Source organism: Suncus etruscus, chromosome 10 (genome assembly GCF_024139225.1).
Source record: "Suncus etruscus isolate mSunEtr1 chromosome 10, mSunEtr1.pri.cur, whole genome shotgun sequence".
NCBI lineage: Eukaryota > Metazoa > Chordata > Mammalia > Eulipotyphla > Soricidae > Suncus > Suncus etruscus.
This window is the reverse complement of record NC_064857.1, coordinates 45,499,156-45,524,052: the sequence shown is the minus strand read 5'-3', so window position 1 is coordinate 45,524,052 and position 24,897 is coordinate 45,499,156. Positions and strand designations below refer to the sequence as shown.

General features: G+C 37.4%; 1 protein-coding gene across 1 annotated transcript; it reads left to right on the top strand.

The window, feature by feature from the left end:
* The first annotated feature begins 12,760 nt into the window (after positions 1-12,760).
* On the top strand, positions 12,761-13,581 carry LOC126020671 (cytochrome c oxidase assembly factor 5). Its single transcript, XM_049782174.1, has one exon. It carries the CDS (start codon positions 12,841-12,843, stop codon positions 13,063-13,065), a length of 225 nt encoding a protein of 74 aa, XP_049638131.1. The 5' UTR covers positions 12,761-12,840; the 3' UTR covers positions 13,066-13,581.
* The last annotated feature ends 11,316 nt before the right edge of the window (positions 13,582-24,897 follow it).

The following is a 24,897-nucleotide window of genomic DNA, read 5'->3' as shown; positions in this document are numbered from 1 at the left end:
GCATGAATTGTAGAGTTAATTTACATTATCTTTTATTTTTGCCTTGTGCCCCCCCTTAATTCACTCTTTTAGATTTGCTTAAGGGTGAAATCTAATCTCACCATGTCTCTCAAAGAGAAGGTACATATTCTTCCATTATAGATAATGTTTTACTACAATGTCCTATTATAAAATCTAATTAACATATACTAATAATGTCTCACTGTCAGGAAACACAAGCAATTGAAAATATTTAAGACTTACATTTTACTTTAAATAATCACCCTGGGGGCCAGAGCAATGGCGCAGGACATAAGGCATCTACCTTGCGCACACTAGCCTAGGACTGACTGCAGTTTGATTCCCCATCACTGTATATGGTCCCCCAAGCCAGGGGCAGTTTCTGAGCACTTAGCCAGGAGTAATCCCTGAACATCATTGGTGTGGCCCAAAAACCAAAATAAATAAATAAAATAATCACCATGATGGTTGTTTACTGTAATGTATATTTTATTGATCACTTGTATAAACAATAAGTATTTATTTTTTTCAATTTCTAATAGCAAACTTTTCAGTTTCCTAAAATACATCATGCATATCAAGCACAACAGGACTAAATAAAGACATGAGTTTAGCTAACTAAACTGAATATAACCCAGGGGTATGAGCTGTGGATTAGATTTAAAGTGACACAATTCCAATTAGCCAGTGAATCACAGAGGAAAAAAATTATGAGTAGGGAAGCTCCCCCCAGCTAGGGAGACACCGTCCGAAGACACAGCCCGCGCGAGCAGTTTGGCTCTGCCCCAGGGGACTTCCTTCCGTGCTGCTCAGGTAGGGAGACCCCACCCAAACACGCTGCCTGCGCGAGTAGCCTGGCCCCGCCCCCAGCGACTTGCTGAAGCTCCCCCCAGCTAGGGAGACACCGTCCAAAGACGCAGCCCGTGCGAGCTGTTTGGCTCTGCCCCAGGGGACTTCCTTCCGTGCTGCTCAGGTAGGGAGACCCCGCCCAAACACACTGCCTGCGCGAGTAGCCTGGCCCCGCCCCCGGCGACTTGCTGAAGCTCCCCCCAGCTAGGGAGACACCGTCCAAAGACGCAGCCCGCGCGAGCAGTTTGGCTCTGCCCCAGGGGACTTCCTTCCGTGCTGCTCAGGTAGGGAGACCCCGTCCAAACACGCTGCCTGCGCGAGTAGCCTGGTCCCGCCCCCGGCGACTTGCTGAAGCTCCCCCCGGCTAGGGAGACACCGTCCAAAGACGCAGCCCGCGCGAATATAGCTTAACACAACTTATAGGTATAGCCAGTTCAGGCCTAACACCAAAATTTCTTAAATAATCAAGAACCCATAAAATTGGGGGAAAAAAAAGGTGGGCATTCAGAGACCTCTGTGCCCCACAGTCTGCGTCCTTCTCCCTAAAGTGAGTGCAGTGCCCAGAGGCCACTCCACCTGGGGCATAGGGATCCCCGCATCCACGACCCCCCCCCCCCGCACCAGTGCCCAGAAAGAGTGCATTCCCCTGGGACCATTCCACGTGGGTGTATTCCAAAGCATACCAATAGACGCAAAGAAATATGGGTAAATCAAAGAGAACCCTAACATCTGAAAATACAGAGACAGACCCTATCAAGTTTCCAAGTCCGCCAAAACGCACAGATCCATGGGAAGGTGACCTAAAAGCAGCAATGAGGAAGGAAATGCAAGAATTAATAAAACAAATGAAAGAAACCTTAGCTACCGAGTATAAGAAATCTATGGATGAACGAATCAGCCAAATTGAAGAAGAAATGTTAAAGAACATGAGAGAGTCCATACAAAAAGAAATGAAGGAATTAAAAGACAAAGTAACAAGCCTTACAAGTAGAAACACAGAGTTGGAGAGACACATTGAAGAACTCGAAGAAAAACTGCAAACAAAAAATGATCAAGAAACCAACAAAGAAATAAAAGGCAAAGCACTGGAAGGAAAAGTCCAGTATCTAATGAACAAGGACAAAAGAAACAACCTAAGAATTGTGGGTATACCAGAAGGGGAGGAAATAGGGAAAGGGGAAGAACAGGTAGTCAGAGAGATAATAGCAGAGAACTTCCCCTCCCTCTGGAAAGAAACCTCAATGCCAATCCAGAAAGTGAAAAGAGTTCCTAACAAAATAGACCCTAATAAAACAACTCCAAGACATATAGTAATCCAAATGGTAAAAAATAAAGAGAAAGAGGAACTCCTTAAAGCAATAAGAGAGAAAAAAAATCTCAAGTACAAAGGTAGGGACATAAGAATCAAACCAGATCTCCCATTCGAAATAATTCAAGCAAGACGACAGTGGAATGACATATTTAAACGACTGAAAGAAAGAAACTTCCAACCTAGGGTCCAATATCCAGCAAAATTATCATTCATATGGGAGGATAGACTAAAAACATTCTCAAACAAGAACGAGCTTGAACTATTTGTGCAAACTAAACCAATCCTAAATGACCTGCTCAGAGATGAATTACACAATCCAAACCCCCGATTGTAACAAAAACCACCCTACACAACACAACTGCACAACAGTCATCTCTCTCAATAATCTCCCTAAATGTTAATGGACTAAACTCCCCAATTAAAAGACACATAGTAGAGAACTGGATTAGGAAAAATAAACCAGACTTCTGCTGTCTGCAAGAAACACACCTACAACTACAGGATAAGCACAGGCTTAGAATAAAAGGATGGAAAGTAATTATTCAGGCCAATGGAAAACAAAAAAGAGCAGGGACAGCCATTCTTATATCAGACCAAATTGCATTCAACATCAAGAAAGTGATCAGAGACAAAGAGGGCCACTACTTACTGATCAGGGGAACATTAGATCAAGAAACACTAACCCTGGTCAATATCTATGCACCTAATGTAGAGTCGGCAACATATGTGAGGCAACTGCTCGTAAACCTGGAGAAACACATGAAGGGAAATGTGATAGTAGTAGGGGACCTCAATACTCCACTATCACCACTGGACAGATCCACCAAACAGAAAAATAGCAAAGAAATAAGAGCTTTAAATGAAAAATTAGAAGATTTGTGGCTAATAGACTTATATAGAGCCCTACATCCCCAGAAAGCAGAATACACATTCTTCTCAAGTCCACATGGAACCTTCTCCAGAATAGACCATGTCTTAGGATACAAAGCCAACCTATATAAGACCACAAAGGTAAGGATCATTAGAAGTACCCTTTCAGATCACTATGCAACAGAACTCAAAATTGACGTCAAGAAGAAGCAATGGAGAAAAACTAATACCTGGAGATTAAACAACATGCTGCTCAACAACAGCTGGATCAAAGAACAACTCAAGGAAGAAATAAAAAGATTCCTTGAGACAAATGACAACGAAGAGACAACATGTCAAAATCTGTGGGACACAGCAAAAGCAGTAATTAGGGGGAAACTCATAGCAATACAGGCCTATGTCAAGAAGCAGGAAAATAACAAAACCAACAGCTTAAAAGATCACCTCAAAGAATTGGAACAACAGCAACAGAGAAATCCAACCACAACCAGACGGCAAGAAATAATAAAAACCAGAGCAGAAATAAACAACATCGAAACCAAGAAAACAATACAAAAAATCAATGAGACCAGAAGTTGGTTTTTTGAAAAAATAAACAAGATAGACAAACTGCTGGCAAAACTCACCAAAAAAAAGAGGGAAAACACCCAAATCAATAGGATCACTAATGAAAGGGGAGAGATTACAACAGAACCCCAAGAAATACAACATATCATGAGATCATATTATGAACAACTATACTCCACCAGGCTAGAGAACCCAGAAGAAATCGACAGATTCTTGGAAAAAAACCCTCTTCCAAGACTGGAAACGGAAGATCTAGAAAGCCTAAACAGACCAATCACCTCAGAGGAAATTGAAGATGTAATTAAAAAACTCCCTAAGAACAAAAGCCCAGGTCCAGATGGATTTACAGGTGAATTCTATCAAGCTTTCCAAGAAGACTTACTACCACTTCTCCATAGGCTCTTCCAAACCATAGAAAAAACAGGAATCCTCCCTAACTCCTTCTATGAGGCAAATATCACACTCGTTCCCAAAGATGGCAAAGACATCACCAAGAAAGAAAACTACAGACCAATCTCACTAATGAACATAGATGCAAAGATACTCAACAAAATCTTAGCAAACCGAATCCAGCACTTTATAAAAAAGATAATACATCATGACCAGGTGGGATTTATACCAGGAATGCAAGGTTGGTTCAACATACGCAAATCAATCAACATTATACATCACATCAACAACAAGAAAGATAAAAACCACATGATCGTATCAATCGATGCAGAGAAGGCATTTGACAAAATCCAACACCCTTTCATGTTAAAGACACTCAGTAAAATAGGCTTAGAAGGAACCTTCCTCAAGATAGTTACAGCTATCTATGAAAAGCCAACAGCCAACATTATACTTAATGGTGAGAAACTAGAAGCATTCCCACTAAGGTCAGGAACTAGGCAAGGCTGTCCACTCTCTCCACTCCTATTCAATATAACCTTAGAAGTCCTAGCAATAGCAATCCGACAAGAGAAGGGAATCAAAGGAATCCAAATTGGGAAAGAGGAACACAAACTATCTCTATTTGCAGACGATATGATGATTTACATTGAAAACCCTAAACAGTCCACAGTAAAACTCCTAGAAACAATTAACCAATACAGCAAAGTGGCTGGATACAAAGTCAACACACAAAAGACAGTAGCATTTCTATATACAAATCACGAAGTCGAGGAGAGAGAGATTAAAAATACAATTCCATTTAAAATAGTATCAAAAAATATCAGGTACCTAGGAATCACCCTTACAAGGGAAGTGAAAGACCTATACCAGGAAAACTTCAAAACACTTCAGAAAGAAATTGAAGAAGATCTAAAGAAATGGAAGAACATCCCATGCTCATGGATAGGTAGAATTAACATAGTCAAAATGACTATCCTACCCAAACTTCTATATAGATTTAATGCAATCCCTATCCAAATCCAGACACCATTCTTTAAAGAAATAGAACAATCAATCACAAAATTCATCTGGAACCACAAAAGACCCAGGATAGCCAAACAAATACTGAAAAACAAGAAGCTGGGTGGCATCTCCTTACCGAACTTGAAACTATACTATAAAGCCATAGTAATCAAAACAGCATGGTACTGGAACAGAGAAAGGACCTCAGACCAGTGGGTCAGAACAGAATTCCCTGACATAAACCCCCAGATATACAGCCAACTAATATTCGATAAAAGAGGCAAGAACCTGAAATGGAACAAAGAAAGTCTATTCAACAAATGGTGTTGGTACAACTGGAAAACCACATGTACAAAAGTGAAGATCAACCCATACCTCACCCCTTATACAAAAGTCAACTCAAAATGGATCAAAGACCTTGAAATCAGACCCGAATCTATAAAGTTTATTGAGAATAAAATAGGCAGAACACTCGAAGACCTATATATCAAAAAGGTCTTCGAGATTGGAGCACCATTGGCAAGAACTTTAGCAACAAACATAAACAAATGGGATTACATCAAACTAAAAAGCTTCTGCATGGCGAAAGAAACCCTACTTAACGCAAGAAGAGAGTTAACAGAATGGGAAAAAATCTTTTCACTCGACATATCAGATAAAGGGCTGATATCTAGAACATACAAAGCACTCAGAAAGCTGAGCCCCCCAAAACCAAATAAAGCCATAAAAAAATGGGGAGATGAAATGAATAGACACTTCTCTGAGGAAGACAAAAGGATGGCCAACAAACACATGAAAACATGTTCACCTTCACTCATCATCAGAGAGATCCAAATCAAGACAACAATGAGATACCACCTGACACCAGTGAGGATGGCTCACATTAAAAATAATGGGAACAATCTCTGTTGGCGGGGATGCGGTATGAAAGGAACTCTCATACACTGCTGGTGGGAATGCCCCCTTGTCCAACACCTATGGAGAACAGTCTGGAGAGTACTCAAAGAACTCAGAATTGAGCTGCCATTTGACCCAGCAATTGCTCTCCTAGGTATATACCCCCAAGTGGGAAGGACATTCATTCCAAAATATATGTGCACCCCACTATTTATCGCAGCACTCAGTGTAATAGCCAAGTCTTGGAACCAACCTCGATGTCCAACAACAGATGAATGGATCATTAAGATGTGGTATATATACACAATGGAATATTACATGGCAGTCAGAAATGATACAATCACAGACTTTGCAGCAACATGGATGGACCTAGATCATATTATATTAAACAAAGTAAGTCAGAAGACAAAAGAGAAACACAGAATGGTAGCACTATTCTGAAGCACCCAGAACACACATCTTATACACAACTGATACTCAACAATCAAATAACACGGTTTAACAGGGTAGAAACTCTAAACACTGCAATAGTCAACATATACTCAGGAGCAGTCCCCAAAGTACTTGAAAAAGGAACAACGCAAACTCTTGACTACACATTATTCCACAAAGAAAGCAGCAACACCAAAAACTGCACCGTAGAGAGAACAGATATGTAATCAACCTTCCACGACAAAGACCCACAACAATCACTTAGAGATAGTATTCAGGAACACAGGTAAAGAACACCACGGAAAATCACTGTCTGCAATGGAATCATCCCATAACACTACATTTTATTGTCTTTATCTTATAATATTTAAAATAACCTCTCAGCTTTTATATCCACAGGCATCCTTGAATACAAATGGCGGATAAACTAAGATGGCAGCGCGGGATACCACATGAGATACCATACCTAGCTTGCAATATGAGATGGCCCCGAGAAAACTCTTTAACATACATTTTATCTATAGGTGACACCTTCTTTTAGGAACTGAAGCATGTGACCAGTCAGACCACCAAAGCAGTAACCGAGACGTACAGACTTAAACTACATGCTCTATTCTGTGAACAAATTCAGGCAAACTAGCATTCCCCTGCTATTCTCTCCTCTCTTCTCACTACTTTCTTTTTTATTTTCTATCTTCTTTTTTTTTCTTCTCTTCTTTTTTTTTCTTTTTCTCTCTCTTTTCTACTCTTCTCTTTACTTTTTTCCTTTTATCTTCTCCCTTTCCTTCTAAAGTATTTTCTCTTTTCTCCCTTCCTACCCCTTCCATATACCTTCCCCTTTTCCCCCTCTGGAAATCCAACTATCCCTTCACCCCTCAATCCCATACAGACCTCCCGCCATATTAAAACTCTCCACCCTCAGTCCTTAATCTATTAGGCATCAAGATTGACCTCCTACCCCAACGAACCATTACCCAGCACCCAGTCGAGAGGACACCCAGTCAAACCCACACCTCGTCTCCTGCAAGAAAAGGCAGCCAACTCCCCTGCGGATCCATGCTGCGAGGCCCTCCCCACCAACTCCCCCTAACGTGGACTGTTACCTGAAACCGGACTTAGGTCTAAAAGTATCCTCAATGCAAGAACCCTTCCAGGACCTCCCTGCCACAAATCTTTTGCCACTCTGAAGAAGATCTGGGGATGGGATGGAAAGATGCCTGGGGACCCACACACCACAAGAAAAACCCAAAAGAAAATGGGAAAACCTGTATTTCCAACATAAGCATAAGAACTGTATCACACCACCTTTTTACCCGCTTTTCCCCAAATGTAAGATAGTCATATGCATCACTTTGGCCCTTTAAATACTTTGCTACCTCATTTAAAAAAAAAATCTGGCCTACATATACATATGTAAGCACATACATTTTTGATACCTATTTTTTATTTATTATTTTTTCATCTTTTTTTTTGGGTATGTAACCTGTTTCTGTTTTCCCCTTTTGACCACCCCCAAATGCACCAACAATATAAGGTAGCACCATTTCCCCCTGCAAAGGCACACTAAAATAAAGGGGGATTCTTACATAAATATATATATATATATATCAAAAAAAAGAGAGCTCTTATCTATTAGAGATAGGAACTCATAGTTGTTTACAATAGAGGGATATCTCCTACCTTGAAAATATGTCATGTGGAATTAACTTAGACCTCAGGTGTTTAGATACCATCAATCCAGCCTTGAACCCTGGATCCCAGACACAGGAACGGCACAGTCCTTCACAACTGCTACAGGAAACAAATCCCACCCGGGACAGCCGCAATACTGCGAGGCCACCAACAAATGCCAGCTCTAATATGACATCCTGACAACGAAGAAAATGGGAACAACTTGACCTAAGTGAAGGTTATCCTACCTTTCTAGCTAACGACAAGACAAAATCAGAAGACTTGTCACCCTTTGGAAGGCCCAAAAGCCAAGATTTCGAGTTACAGATGACTGCTGCTAGAACCATGACCAGACTGTATATAGCTTGGGACCAATAAAAAAGCCCTAACCTAGGGTTTGAACTACGATCTGCACAATGAACATGATCCCCAGATTCAAAGGTCTGGCAGAGACCATTGTAATGGAATGGGGCTTCTGGAAGCACAAAGAAAGACACTGTCCTAGGTGCCATCCTAGCTTCAGTGCAAAGACCAAGATCACCAACCACAGAAGATGAATTAAAATGACAATGATGGAACAGAACTTCTAGAACCACAAAGACTGACTTCATCATAACTCCCACCGCAGGATCTGTGCAGATACTGAGATCCCTAGTCACAGAGGCCTGATAGTATCACCCAGGACAGAGCAGAGGTCTTACAAACACCACAAAAGCACCACCAGGAGAGTAAGTGATCATGAACAGAGTCTATAGTTGATCCCATGACAATACACTCCAAGGGCGGAGAAACCCCATATCTCTTAGGCCAAGTGAATTCCTTTTCGAATGACCCCAATATTTACTGTGCCTGGGCAGGAGGGAAAAAAAAAAAGCACAAATCATTATTTTTTTATATATATTATTTTATTTTCATTTATTATTATTATTTTTATTTACCCATCTATTTTTGGTTAATTTCTCTGTTTGGGTGTGATAATTGAAGTTGTCCCCAGTTATACTTATTCTTTCTCTTCCTTTCTGTTCTTCCTTTGTATGCTATGCCATGTTTCCTATATCAAGACCATGACATTTTTTTGTTTGTTTGTTTGCTTGTTTTGTTTTGTGTTTATTTTTGTGGGTTTTTATTCTTTTTTGTTTTTATTTTGTTTGTTTTGTTTTGTTTCGTTTTTTGGTGCTTGTGCTTATTGTTGGAGCCCTCACGGGATATTTGACACTTCTTTTTGTACTGGTGGAATGTTTCACCTTTTTTCTCTCCTTCATTTCTCAAACCGATGTTGAAAACCTCTGGAAGAATTCCACTTATTTTCGGCGTATTAGACTTTTACCCCAGTTTATTACTTTTCTCTCCTTTAAACAAAACCAAGTAACTTGAACTAGCTAGTCCTGCCCCCCCCAATTAGAGGGGAAAACAAGGGAGACACCAGGACCAAAGAGGTGCAAGACTACTATGCAGTAGGCTAGATACAGAGGAGACCACACATCCTAGCTACCCTGGGGGTGAGGGAAGAGGATATGGGTGGTAGGACAAAAACGGAGGTGTAGGGAGGACAATTTGGTGATGGGAATTCCCCCTGATTTTATGTAAATATGTACCTAAAATATCATTGTCAACAATATGTAAGCCACTATGATCAAAAATAAAAAAAATAAAAAAAAATTATGAGTAGAAATGTGTCTAGTATTATTTTTCTATTCTATTTAGATTCATGACATTATATGTTATTTAGAGACAGAACTTTGTTTATCTTCTTCATCATTATTTGTATTCTTTATAGTGCATGACATGCGATAAATAGTAGTTACTTAACAAATAGAAAAATCTACATTTTAAAGACTGTTAGGCACCAATGTGAGTTTTTCTTACAGAGAACATCTTTCGAAATGCATTTTTATTAGTTCTTATAGATCATATGGTAATTAGGTGAAATAATTTAAAGTTCTGTCCCCATTTCTTGTATCTTCAACAATTGCATCATCAATAAGCATTAGGAATCTAAGAGGAATCAAAAAACAATAATTTATCATTTTTTTCAAATTATATTATTTGGTGAGGTCTACAGAAAAATAGCTAAACTAGATGGACTGTTTATTTCAATTGAGATGGGTTTTCTACATCTGATATATCCAATTGTTGCTGGTATCTCTGTAATGTGGGGAGCAAGGGAGGAGAGAAAAGAATATTTCTATCTCTCTGCCATATTCACACTGGCCACCAGAACTAAAAAAATTACCAGGTTTGAGTCAGGACCAGGAAGGTTTTCTGAAAGCAACTAAATGGCGAAGGTGTTCACATTCTATTATAATCTCTTTTAGCACAGCTTTTGTGATGCTGTGTATAATCTGTTACTTGTCATTTATGTCAAAAATAGAAATCATGCAATTAGCAGTAAAGACATTGCATTATGCATTGGGAATGCAGTAGTCATTTAGGACACAATTCAGTAAATAGGCATATTCAGAGTTAGATAATTAATTTGCATGTGGAATTATCAATACGTTGCAGGCATCACATACAAATTAACTCTGCATCCACAAGAAACTGTTACAAGAAGGAAAGAGCCAAAGATAAGATACCGACCAAATGGAGCTAGGATACATCCACAATAGGAGCATCTTGAAAATAATTTAAATAAATTACTCCTTTAATAAGTTTCAGGTTTTATTAAGAAAGTAGACACACACAAAAAAGCAGCTACTAGTGGTAGGATGGAGTGAGGACCAGAAAAAATGGTGGGTAAAAGATTCTTTGAATGGAAAGGATCAATCAAACAACATTCTTCTAAATCAATGAAAAGAAAAAATAACAACTCCACCGGCTCTTATCTCCCACTTTCTAATCCACAGATACAATCTCATATAGACCTTTCATAGGTTTCAAGGAAATCCGGTGGCATAGCAGCAGAGCACACAAAGCTAAGCCGTTAAAAATGAGAAAGTATAGGCTGAGGAGATAGTGATAAATGAAGGAAAATCAGCATGCTAGTGTTTCCTCAGGACATGAGAAAGAGAAATTGGTTTGTAATAAGTTGAAATTGCTTTTACACCTGAATTTTACCAGTGTCTCAACTTTTCTATCAATGCTGTGTAGCTAGTTTTTTGTGAAGCATTTAGCAAAATTTTTAACATTTTACAAAATTATTATAATCTTTTTTTATAGTCATATTTTGTGAAATGGTTTCAATATATTGATTCTAGTTACATATATACATTCCTCTCTCTTTTCTTTGAGGGGAAGGAACACCTGTGAGTGCATAAGGCTTACGTTGGGTTCTGTACAAGGGGACTACTCAATGAGCTCCGGGGATCATAGGTAATGCTGGAGATTAAACCTGGGTCAGTGGCATACAAGGTAAACTTCTTATCTGAAGTACTATCAATCCAGCCCCTATATTTCTTTCTTTTATATGTATTTTAATATGTTTCACCATTGACAAGTTACATGTGTGAGGTGTTAATATTGTGTCCTTTTAATCCTTATATCTATATCTGTCTAAATAATTAGCATTCACCTCTATTCAACACATATTTATTGATTACTAATAGGCAGAAACTATGTTTATAGTTATTCAGCAAAAACATTTTTATTTCTTCTGGAAGCATCATTAGATTTGACAAACACTCCAGTTATCGCACTAGATAAAGTGGAAGCCAAATGAATGATAATGTACAATGTCTTATCAATATATGTAATGTGTAAGTTCTTATATTTTTGTCATGTAATAGTTTCTGCCATGAGAAAAATAACAATGTATATGGGAACAATTTCAAGGTGATGGTTCAATTCTTCTGCTTCATTCTGAGAAATACTAAGAAATGGTTTCAGTTAAAAATCTTTACATGTGAGACAAAGATCTACGTAAACTAATGAAGGAGGATGTCATAGAGAGGGGATATAAAATAAAGTCCAAAGTACAATTATGCCTGAAAATTCCAAGGAGACATAAAGTAAGATCAGTAGAGGGGAATAAAGTCAAATGATAAAGGAGAACACTGAGGACAAAAGATAGGGACATAATGGGAACTGTCAAGGTCAGATGACAACTGTTATACTGTGGATGAGAAGCTTTGCAGGATTTGAGTTCACAATAAAGTTCAAACCCTTTGCTTAAGTGTAAGCATGCAGAGTTAAGGTACTTGACATATATTCCAAAATTATTCCTCCATTGAGATTTCATTTATTTCTAAATTCACTTAAAATGGTAGCAATGATCAATTTTAATTTCAAATTCTTCCCATACCCTAGTTGGTTAAGCTTATCTTTATATTAATATCTTATTCAATTCTAATTTTGTTTTATTATGATTATGTGGGCTGTGTAAGAAAATGGAGAAGCAAATTTTGTCATGTAATTATATTCTAAAAGCCAAGTAATGGCAGCTACTTTTATTAGCACTAACAATTAACAGACCTCTTAAACTTGGCTGTGATAAAAAAAAAAATCCTTTGTAATGATTTTGTAATGGCAGTTTTACAAACCTGTCATATTAGCATGAATAATAGAATTAATGTCAAGGGGTGTTGATGCAGGGATTCTTTATTAAAAATACACAGGAGAAGAAATATAATTTTGCATAAAGTAATGCAAACACCACCTGCGCTCTTTACTCTTTATAGTACCGATGCTTTACTTGATTGATTGAAAACACATTCTGCAGAGTAGAGGTCATTCATGTTTTACATTGAGAATCATAAAGTGTTAAAGTTGAAAAGAAACCTATAAATCATCTTAGCAGTTAGAAATTCAGAAGTCTCGGTCACTTTTCTGGGGGCTTTCGTGGCGGGCTTAGCTGGGTTGCTGCAGTTGTAGAGGAAGCGGCTCTGGGCCTCCGCGGGCGGGAGGCAGCTATGCCCCGGTATTATGAGGACAAGCCAGAGGAAGGCGCGTGCGCGGGCGTGAAGGAGGATCTGGGCATCTGCCTGCTGCAGTCCGACTGCGTGCTGCAGGAAGGAAAATCCCCTCGGCAGTGTTTGAAAGAAGGAAACTGCAAAGCTCTGAAATACTCATTTTTTGAATGTAAAAGATCAATGTTGGATGCAAGATCAAGATTCAGAGGAAGAAAAGGATATTGATCCTAATATGTTGAAACCAAGATAAAGTCAACAAAGCATTTTCTGTGGTCAAAAACAGAGAAATCAACATAAGAAATATTTTCTGTATCAACTGGATCTATTTTTCTGCTCCACTGAATCCTAAAGAAAGTAGATGAGTTCTGTTTTTGAAAGTAAATTTAAATTGAACATTTATGAGAATGGTAGCTAAATAAATGTATATTGAGAATTGTTCTTAATCACAGAGAATAAAAAGATGATTGTTTTCAAGCTTGAATCCTCCTCATGGATAGAACAGTCAGGACAGTTATAATCCATAATACAGAGCAAATGTTTGTTGTGGGGCCAGAGAGATAGTATAACAGGCTGAGTTCTGGCCCTGCACTGGCCAGTCTTATTTCACACCCCACCACCACATATGGTCTTCAGTGCTTCACCAGGAATGTTCCTTGAGCACAGAGCCAGGAGTAGGCCCTGAGTACCACCAAGTGTAACCCCAAAACAAAAGTAAATAAAAATAAACTTAATACTCATCTAGTATTATCTCAGACTGGGGTGGGGATTCATGGAATGCAAGGAATCAGTCAAGACTAAGCTTAATGTTCTTGTCAGTTGTTTATTGGTTATTCTGAAGACTAGCACATTTACAGCATACATGGCTTTAAATGAGCTAAGTATATATAAAACAGTAACTATATGTTTACATATATTAATACTGTCCAAAACAAATAAATAAAAGTACTTTTAATGCAAAAAAAAAAAAAAAAAAAAAAAAAAAAAAAAAAGAAATTCAGAAGTCTCAAAGGCTAAGCAGATTAAATGAGTAATACCATTATTCATTGCAGCACTTACACAATAGCCAGGATATGGAATCCAATGGCAGATGGCTGGATAATGAAGGTGTGATATATGACACAATGGAATATTATGCAGCTACAAAAACAGTAAGATTGTGTGTTTTATGAACCTGGAGGATATAACATGTTAAGTGAAGTAAATCAAAGATGGACAAACACTAGATAATCTCATGTATATGTATTTTATAGAAATACAGGTCCAAAAAAACCGCCAGGCTGAAAAAAATCTACATTACCCTTGAGCCTAGATTATAGAGATAAGGACAGGGAAGAAAATGCAAGAAAGTAGAGGTGAGTGGATATAACTTGGCAGGGATCAGTAGCCAGTGTAATGTTGGTTATATAGAGGTGTGGTAAATTTATATATCTCAAAGCCACAGAGCCAACAATACTGAAAGAATGAGATCCCAAAACTACAATCAATCTAAAAAAAGTGTCTATTAAGGAGTTAAAATATGGGATAGGAGGAAACCTGAAAGCAATGTTTGTGAGAGAGACACCTTGGTGATGTAATTGGTGCTGAAACACTACATGAGTGAATCTCATCTTTGAGTGACTCTGTAACTCATGCTGTCTTCATATAACATAAATCTTAAAATAAATACATGAATAAGTGACAATGGTGGAAGTCTTATGCATTAACTTGTAAAACACAGACCAAGTCTAAAGAAACTGATTCTCACTCAGGATAAGATTTTGTATAAAGGAAAGCTGACCGGTATTGTCATATCATGTATGATTCTTAAATCACTTCTTCAATAAGTTTAATAAATATTGTATATATAGTTTAATTAGACTATAACTTTTATTTTAAAGTATGTATATATGTGTCCACATACATACTTACACTGATACATGTATTTGCACATGAATAGCATCAAGAAATTCAAAGACATATTAAACAGGATTTTAACATGTGTGTTAGTAATTTGTTTTGTTTTTATTTTTGTTTTGTTTTGTTTTCTTTGTTTTGTTTTGGGGCACACCCAGTGGCGCACAGGGGTTACTCCTGGTAGGCTTGGGGGACAATGTAGAATGTCAGGGATTGAATCCAGTTCCATCCCAGGTCGGCCATGTTCAAGGCAAATGCCCTACCTCTGCACTATCGTTCTGGCCCCAGTGTTAGTAATTTGTTACTGATTTAGTCTAAAAGAAATTAGCTAAATCCTAATAAAAATAATGAGATAACTATAATTCATTCAATAGCATGTAACAAGTTTATGGCAATATTAAATATAATTTGAGGTAAAGAGGTTTTCTTTTTTTGGAGGGGGCACACCCGGAAGAGTTTAGGTGTTACTTCTATGTCCTCGTTCAACAATTGCTCCTGGCAGGTTCGGGGAACCAAATCGGATGCAGGGAATGTACCCAGGTCCTACTGGGTTGGCCACATGCAAGGCAAATGTCCTACCACTGTGCTATCCCTCTAGCCCTAAAGAGATTCTCTTAACTTTAATAATATTCCCCAGAATTAAAATCTGATTGTCCAATTCAAAGCATGAAAATTTACAAAATAATCTGATAGTTCATCTACTTCTTCTCTCTGTCTCTTTATGTCCTCTCTGTTTCTGTCTCTATCTCCTCTCTATACACACACAAAAGTGATGCTTAATTATCAGTAGTCAAGGTTACACTTTAAGTTATTTTTTAAATTAGAACTTAAACAAGGAGGCCAAAAGACATAGACTACAACTACATCTATGTGAAATCTTTGACTTTTAAATTAGAATTTAACAAGGTGTCCAAGAGACACAGACTACAACTACCAAATTTTCTGGCATATAAGACGATTTTTTAACCCATGAAAAACTACACTTTAACACCTGGAAGTTAAACAGCCTCATGCTCAATAACCAGTGGGTCCGAGATGAAATCAAGGAGGAAATCAAAAGGTTCCTGGAAACAAATGACAATAAAGACACAAACTATCAGAACTTATGGGACACAGCAAAAGCAGTACTGAGAGGAAAATTTATAGCTTTGCAAGCACACATCAGGAAGGAAGAAGGAGCTTACCTGAGTAGCTTAATGACACAACTAATAGAACTAGAAAATGCTCAACAAAAGGACCCAAGAATAGGAAGACAGAAGGAAATAACAAAGCTGAGAGCAGAAATCAACGAAGTGGAAACTCAAAAAACAATCCGAAAGATCAACGAAAGCAGAAGTTGGTTCTTTGAAAAAATAAACAAGATTGATAGACCACTGGCAAACCTAACAAAGAAAGAGAGAGAGAGAAACTTGATAACTCCTATCAGGAATGAAAAAGGAGAGATCACTACTGATATGACAGAGATTCAAAGGGTAATCAGAAACTACTTTGAAAAACTCTACGCCACTAAAAATGAGAACCTGGAAGAAATGGATAAATTCTTGGACTCTTATAATCTTCCACGGTTGAAGGAAGAGGATGTAGCATATCTAAACACCCCCATCACCATTGATGAAATTAAAACAGTAATCAAATGTCTGCCGAAAAACAAAAGCCCAGGTCCAGATGGATTGACTAATGAATTCTATCAAACTTTCCAAGAGGAACTACTACCAATCTTGGCAAGACTCTTTCATGAAATTGAACAAACAGAAACACTTCCAAATAGCTTTTATGAAGCCAACATCACCTTGATACCTAAACCAGACAGAGACGCTACCAAAAAAGAAAATTACAGACCAATATCACTGATGAATGCAGATGCAAAGATCCTCAACAAAATCCTGGCAAATAGGATTCAATGCCTCGTTAAAAAGATCATCCACTACGATCAAGTAGGTTCCATCCCAGGAATGCAAAGCTGGTTTAACATCCGTAAATCTATCAACATAATACACAACATCAATAACAAGAAAAATAAAAATCACATGATCATATCAATAGATGCAGAGAAAGCATTTGATAAGGTCCAACACCCATTCTTGATCAAAACTCTCAGCAAGAAGGGAATGGAGGGAACCTTTCTCAATATAGTGAAGGCCATCTACCACAAGCCAGTGGCAAATATTATCCTCAATGGAGAAAAACTGAAAGCCTTCCCTCTAAATTCTGGCACAAGACAAGGCTGTCCTCTCTCACCACTCCTATTCAACATAGCACTGGAAGTACTTGCTATAGCGATTAGGCAAGAAAAGGATATCAATTGAATCCAGATAGGAAAGGAAAAAGTCAAGCTCTCACTGTTTGCAGATGACATGATACTCTACTTAGAATACCCTAAAGACTCTATCAAAAAGCTTCTAGAAACAATAGACTCATATAGCAAGGTGGCAGGCTACAAAATTAACACACAAAAATCAATGGCCTTTCTCCACACCAATAGTAATAAGGATGAAATGGACATTAAGAAAACAACCCCATTCACAATAGTGCCACACAAACTCAAATATCTTGGAATCAACTTGACTAAATATGTGAAGGACCTATACAAAGAAAACTATAAAACTCTGCTCCAAGAAATAAGAGAGGACACACGGAAATGGAAACACATACCCTGCTCATGGATTGGCAGGATTAACATCATCAAAATGGCAATACTCCCCAAGGCATTATACAGATTTAATGCCATCCCTCTAAAGATACCCATGACATTCTTCAAAGAAGTGGATCAGACACTTTGGAAATTCATTTGGAACAATAAAAACCCTCGAATACTAAAGCAATCATTGGGAAAAAGAATATGGGAGGAATTACTTTCCCCAACTTTAAACTGTACTACAAAGCAACAGTTATCAAAACAGCATGGTATTGATTTAAGGATAGGTCCTCAGATCAGTGGAATAGGGTTGAATACTCAGAAAATGTTCCCCAGACATACAACCGCCTAATTTTTGATAAAGGAGCAGGAAATCCTAAATGGAGCAGGGACAGCCTCTTCAACAAGTGGTGTTGGCACAATTGGATAGCCACTTGCAAAAAATTGAACTTAGACCCCCAGCTAACATCATGTACAAAGGTAAAATCTAAATGGATTAAAGACCTCGATATCAGCCCCCAAATCATAAGATATATAGAACAGCACATAGGCAAAACACTCCAGGACATTACAGGCATCTTCAAGGAGGAAACTGCACTCTCCAAGCAAGTGAAAGCAGAGATTAACAGATGGGAATATATTAAGCTGAGAAGCTTCTGCACCTCAAAGGAAATAGTGCCCAGGATACAAGAGCCACCCACTGAGTGGGAGAAACTATTCACCCAATACCCATCAGATAAGGGGCTAATCTCCAAAATATACAAGGCACTGACAGAACTTTACAAGAAAAAAACATCTAATCCCATCCAAAAATGGGGAGAAGAAATGAACAGACACTGACAAAGAAGAAATACACATGGCCAAAAGACACATGAAAAAATGTTCCACATCACTAATCATCAGGGAGATGCAAATCAAAACAACGATGAGATACCACCTCACACCCCAGAGAATGGCACACATCATAAAGAATGAGAATAAACAGTGTTGGCGGGGATGTGGAGAGAAAGGAACTCTTATCCACTGCTGGTAGGAATGCCATCTAATTCAACCTTTATGGAAAGCGATATGGAGATTCCTCCAAAAACTGGAAATCGAGCTCCCATACGATCCAGCTATACCACTCCTAGGAATATACCCTAGGAACACAAAAATACAATACAAAAAACCCTTCCTTACACCTATATTCATTGCAGCACTATTTACCATAGCAAGACTCTGGAAACAACCAAGATGCCCTTCAACAGACGAATGGCTAAAGAAACTGTGGTACATATACACAATGGAATATTACGCAGCTGTCAGGAGAGATGAAGTCATGAAATTTTCCTATACATGGATGTACACGGAATCTATTATGCTGAGTGAAATAAGTCAGAGAGAGAGAGAGAAAAACGCAGAATGGTCTCACTCATCTATGGTTTTAAGAAAAATGAAAGACATTCTTGTAATAATACTTTTCAGACACAAAAGAGAAAAGAGCTGGAAGTTTCAGCTCACCTCAGGAAGCTCACCACAAAGAGTGATGTGTTTAGTTAGGGAAATAACTACATTTTGAACTGTCCTAATAATGAGAATGTATGAGGAAAATGGAGAGCCTGTCTAGAGTACAGGCAGGGGTCGGGTGGGGCGAAGGGAGACTTGGGACATTGGTGATGGGAATGTTGCACTGGTGATGGGTGGTGTTCTTTACATGACTGAAACCCAAACACAATCATGTATGTAATTAAGGTGTTTAAATAAATTAAAAAAAAAAAAAAACTTTTTAAAAGTCGGGGGTCATCTTAACACTGGTATATGGCATAGTGAAACTTACTCCAGCCTCAGGAATGAGTGATCCGCCCCCCCCCCCAACCACAGCATCCCATCCAGCTGCCAGGCATCACCAGTCAGTCCTCTACTTGTCCTGATTCATCTTTTAGGGCACACAGAGGACTGAGTTACAGTGCGTTTCATCCCCATCCAGCCACGGGTGTCAGCGCTAGTAAGCAGCTTTGTGGTACTCAGTCCTCTGTTCAGCTTTTATGGGACACAGTGGAGGCGCTCTGTCTCCCTCTAGCTGTCTTATCAATCATGTACCCCAGCCAGCTGCTCTTGGAGGAGACCCCTCTCGCTGTTCTCAATGTAGATCACAATTAAAAAAGTCATACTCCCTACAAATGACAGATGTAAAATGTTTGTTGGCACTCCAAAGTCTAGCTTTATTAAACAAATACTGTTAACCTTTGAGGGTTCTACTCTTTTTCTCTTTAGTTTTTAAATTTCCATTTGGTGTGCATTAAAAGAGGGGTAATCATATATGGATAATATAGCCCAAACCCTATATTTTAATAGGAAAAGTAGGGGGTTTGTCTTATACGCCCAGTGGTCTGATCTGCAGGAAAATACGGTACATATATTGTGAAGTTTTTGACTCTCTGTACATGTGTAGTACTGGAGAGGCCTTGATTATACATCAGAGTTCCTCCTGAACACTGTACTTCTGCCAGTTTTTATTAACTCAAGCAGATAGTTTTTTTAATATCTGCAATTCCAAACATTAAATTCTGAAGAAAACTCTTGTAATCTTTGAAGTTATTTTAATGAGACATATCCACAAACTAGTGAAAATGAAACATAGTTATATGAAACATAAAATATAGATGTAACATTAAGGTTATATTTTTCCATAAAAGTAAATTGTTAAATATCTTCCCATAAAGGAAGCAAGAGAAAAGAACTAGTCCAAAATGATAAATCAGATTGGTAAGTTCCTTTGAATTATCCCAGAAGCTAGCTGAGTGATTCAATAAAAGAATGAGATTGAGAACATGGCAGAAATAACATGATAGTACAGAAAAGAAATGACTGAAATTAAGAATAACAGCACTGGAAGAGGAAGAAACTGAATATTATAGCCAGATTATTTTGTCCTTTCATCATATGGGATCTCTATCCAACACAGGCATATAGCACTTTCCACATCTTCAAAACATTTTGAATCCCATGTTGGATCTGATACTCACTATAAAAGATTGTGACATTCGATTAATTTGTTTTTTCTCCAACATTTGTAGTGTATCCCTTGTTTCCTCTCCATTGTTTGGAGGGAGAGACAAATTTTTTTCTTTAATTTATGCATTTGTTAGGAGGGGAAACTGACATTCTCTGGATACAAACAGAGGAATTCAGGGTAGCCAATGAGAAGTCTAATTTAATTCTAGAGTAAGTTACAGCAGGAAGCACAGTGGTTATCTAAGATTGCTTAAGTAATTTAGGTGTCTGCATCCATAAAAACTATGAAATCCCAGTTTGCTTTGAAGACATTCCCACACTTAATAATTTTATCTTCTACTCTATGTGACCCATTTTGATCATGACTGATTGCTTCTGCCTCTTTATTTAGTAACCATGTCCCTTTAATATTTTCATTCTATCCTCTTAATTCATTTAAAGTTTTTAGTTTTCCTCATTTATTTTCTCTTCAAATTTAAATCTGCCTCCTTAAATTGTACTCATATATATCTGTACATTAAAATTGGGGTTATGTTTTTAAATTGGGGTTGTGTTGTTAAGAGAATGATGCATGATGCTTTCATTAGTTGTGTTGTCCTTGACTTACCCTTGAACAATCTATAAGCTGCTGTTCCATTTACATTGTCAAATCTCTGCTGGTTTGTAGCCTTTGCTACAAAACACTGCTTCACAATGCATTTCATATTTTACACACTATAAATATGATGCCCAGAAGCACAAAATCATTCACTGCAATGTTTCATGTACACAAATATAATTTGTTACAAGAGAAAACAAAACTAACAGAATGTAAGTGTTGAATTACTAATAAAAGGTCACAATCTCTTATAGGAAATAGAGAAAATGTTCCAAGTTGAAAATAAAACAAAATTATCTAACTTCTAATAGAGATGTTGTACTTAATACAATATAAATCTATTTTTTATAAGAGAGTGACTTTCTGGGGCAAATCTCTTATTCAGAAATACACTCAATACTGGTAAATGTATGAGAGACAATTTAAACCCAGTTTAAAAAAATCTACCTTCTGAGAACTTTTAAAAATTTTATATCTGTCTTAATTCTATTTTCTTTATGTTATATAAAGTAAAATGTTCCTACATTTTTGTTTTGGTTTATTTGATCTTAAGATATTTATTTGTTTCTGAGTGGTAAAATAGCTCACAGAACTGGAGCACATGTCTGGCATACAGAATCCAGGTTAGGTTCCAGGCACCACATTTCATTCCTACATGCATTACAGTGGGTGGCCCTAGTCTCCAAACCTTGCCAAGATGGACTAAATTACATTTTCATACAAAAAAAAAATGGAATCGGTTCCCAAACTCCTTACAAGATAGTTTCTAAAAGAGAAATATGAGCTTGGAAACACAGAAAAGCATGAAATCACATATAACAAAAGCTGAAATTCTTTTTTATCTGCTGAGAAACCCATTTATATTAGAATGGAATGATCAACTATGATTTCCCAGAATATTCTAAAACAATACCAACTTGATAGAGGATCTGAGCCTTACAAAGGTTGGTAGATATTTGTTTGGTAGAATGTCTATCAGAAATGAGAAATGAGCTTTAATGTTCATTACAGGAATATTTTGAACTAATTCCAAAAAATATGCTGCCCCTTATGTAATAACCATTCACACAGCCAAAGGGTTATTAAAAATTGTTTTCTAATAATTTTATTTTACAGTTGTTTGTTCATTTGGAGGAGAAATGCCAAGTACTGTTTATATATTAAACATATTTATTATTTTGCTGGCTAAAACTATGTGTGTAATTTTTTGTTATTTTTTTTATAAAGGAGGCACATGGGATGTCATTAAGTTGGTGTTAAATGTTACTAAAAAAAAACTGAGTGCGCAAATCCACAATTGTCTTTCTATCGGTCATTGGAGAGCCCTGTTTACATGTGAGATTGATTTATCTCCAAGTATTAAATCAGAATTGAAAAGTGAAAATATTCACTATGGGCCATTGCTATTTAGAATCCAGTGTAGAGGAAGAGATCATTGGGGAGGTCAACAATTATTAAGAAAAATCTCAGAAAAAAATTGTTTATGACCAAATAAATATGACAACAACTACTAGACTAACTTACAGTGTGGGATGAACACTTCATACAATAATAGAAAATCACATTAATCGATAATTTCCAATTCCAAGAATTTAGTAAACCTTTAGGGGTTTTATTGCCTGAATTTGAAAAGGCCAATATCTTTACTCCACTTTCTCTTTGCTGTCCCATATACTCTGTGCACATATCCCACCTAAAATAATCCTTTAGCTATCTTAATATGGTATTTTTTATAATAATACTTTTTATTTTGACCAAAGTGGATTACATCTTTCACAGTAATATTTTAGGTACATACTAACTTTGAATCAGGGGAATTTCCATCACCAAAGTTGTCCTCCCTCCACCTCCGTTCCCAACATGCATCCCATATCCCCTTTCTTACCCCTCTTTCTAATATAAGTGGTCCCCTCTGTATCTAGCTTGTTGTAGATTGGGTATCGATTCTATTGTGGTTGGCATTGGATTTGGCTTTAAGTTTGCTCATTTTTATTACTACTTAGTGATTATACAACTGTTTGGTCTTGGTACCCTTCAAACAAGTAAAAAATGTGCAGAGTTCTTCTGGAGACTATAAATATCAATTTGAGAGATGAAAGGGAAAAGGAAGAAAACACAACAATACAAAAAGAAAAACTAAACAAAAAATACAAAAATACAGCAATAAAGAAATAAAAACAAATGAAATAAAAACAAAACAAAACACAAAAAAGAAAAACAACAATAACAACAATAACAAAACCAAACAAAGATTATTTTGTGCTTCCTCTTTTTTTTTCCTTCATAGGCACAGTAAGTATTGGGGAAATTAGAAAGGGAATTCTCTTGGCCTAAGACATACATGGTTTCTCTGCCCTTGAAGTATAATGTCTTGGGAATAACTACAGACTCCATACATGTTCATTTACTAGTATTTTAAAGAGAAGTTAATGTCAAGATACTATAAAATATGTGCTAAAGATAAAAATATATTTTTTTAAATTGTAGGGATGTTAACAGTCCATAGTCCCATAAATCTGATCTTGACCTACATTTGTATTTTTTTCCCTCAGTTGTGAAGAAAATCAGATGGGAACTCATATCATTCACAGGCTGTCAGGTGGCTTTTTCCCTATTCTTAGAAGTACATAAGCTTTCTTTCTGTTCAACTTTTAGTGAAAAGAACTTTGAAATTTACAATAATAGACACTATTTTCTGTAGAATTCCTTGACTTTTCAATTTTATAATGGTGAAGGTTTTAAACACTAGAATTTGGGGGGTGGGCCACACCCATTGTCACTCAGGGGTTACTCCTGACTCTCCATTCAGAAATATTTCCTGGAAGTTTGGGGAATCATATGGGATGCCGAAGACAGAATCCAGGTCAGTCCTCGGTTGGCTGCATACAAGGCAAATAACCCACCACTGTGCTATTGCTTCAGCCCCTAAACACTAAAGATTTCAGTGATATTTCCAGCTATTTTATTCTATAAATACAAGAGAATTTAATTTGAAATAATATAATTTGCCAAGAAAAGTGGTGGATGGCATGGTTGATTGAAGTTATGTCATCAAATTATGATTGGATAAATCATTCCAAAGAAAGAAATGTCAGAAACTGCTAGATTGCTTTGAGAAGATGTAATTTAAAATTTAATGTCATTTTCTATTCTTTTCATCTCCAACATATTGATCTGCTACTGTAGATAGACATTGATTTTTGGAATCAGCTAGGATAATTATCCTCTAGGTCAGGTTCTTGTTTGTATGTATGCCTTAAAATGAAACAGAGGAAAGAAATATCTAATTCAGTGAATAATATCTGTTGATATTAGAAACATTTAAGTAGTGTCCCTTTATCAATATCCATTACTTGAATAAGTCAAATCTTACCTGTAGTTTCCCAGGAGAGAGGAGTACTGTTGACACTGTCCTAAATTCACAAGTTCTCCAAGGTATTTGTTCATTTTTACAAATGACTTCAACTGACTAAAATCCTACAATGTTGCAAAAAATAATGAATTTGGAATTGTTGATATAATGGAAATTGGACTTGGACGCACTCCTTATATACTCCCACTACAATAACAGTTGAAGCTGGACACTCCCCTGGAAATGCCCCTTGGACACACCTCCTTACCATCCAGGGTATAAAAGGAAAAACTTGGGCCATTGGAGGGTTGCCCAGGATAGTAACCAGAGCAATGCCTCCTGGTCCACGGAAGGCCAGAGATAATGCATTGGAGAGATGCTGCCTGCTTTGTGTTTATCCCTTTTTTCCTTTCTTTTACCAACTCTGGTCTGTGAATTTCCATCTACCTCTCCTTTTGTCAGATACACACCCCCACACACAACAGTGACAGACCTCAGACTCCAGGAGGAATAAAAATTACACTTTGGGGCAGGCACGAAAGTGCAGTGGTAGGGGGCTTGTCTTGCAAACGTCTGACCCAAGAT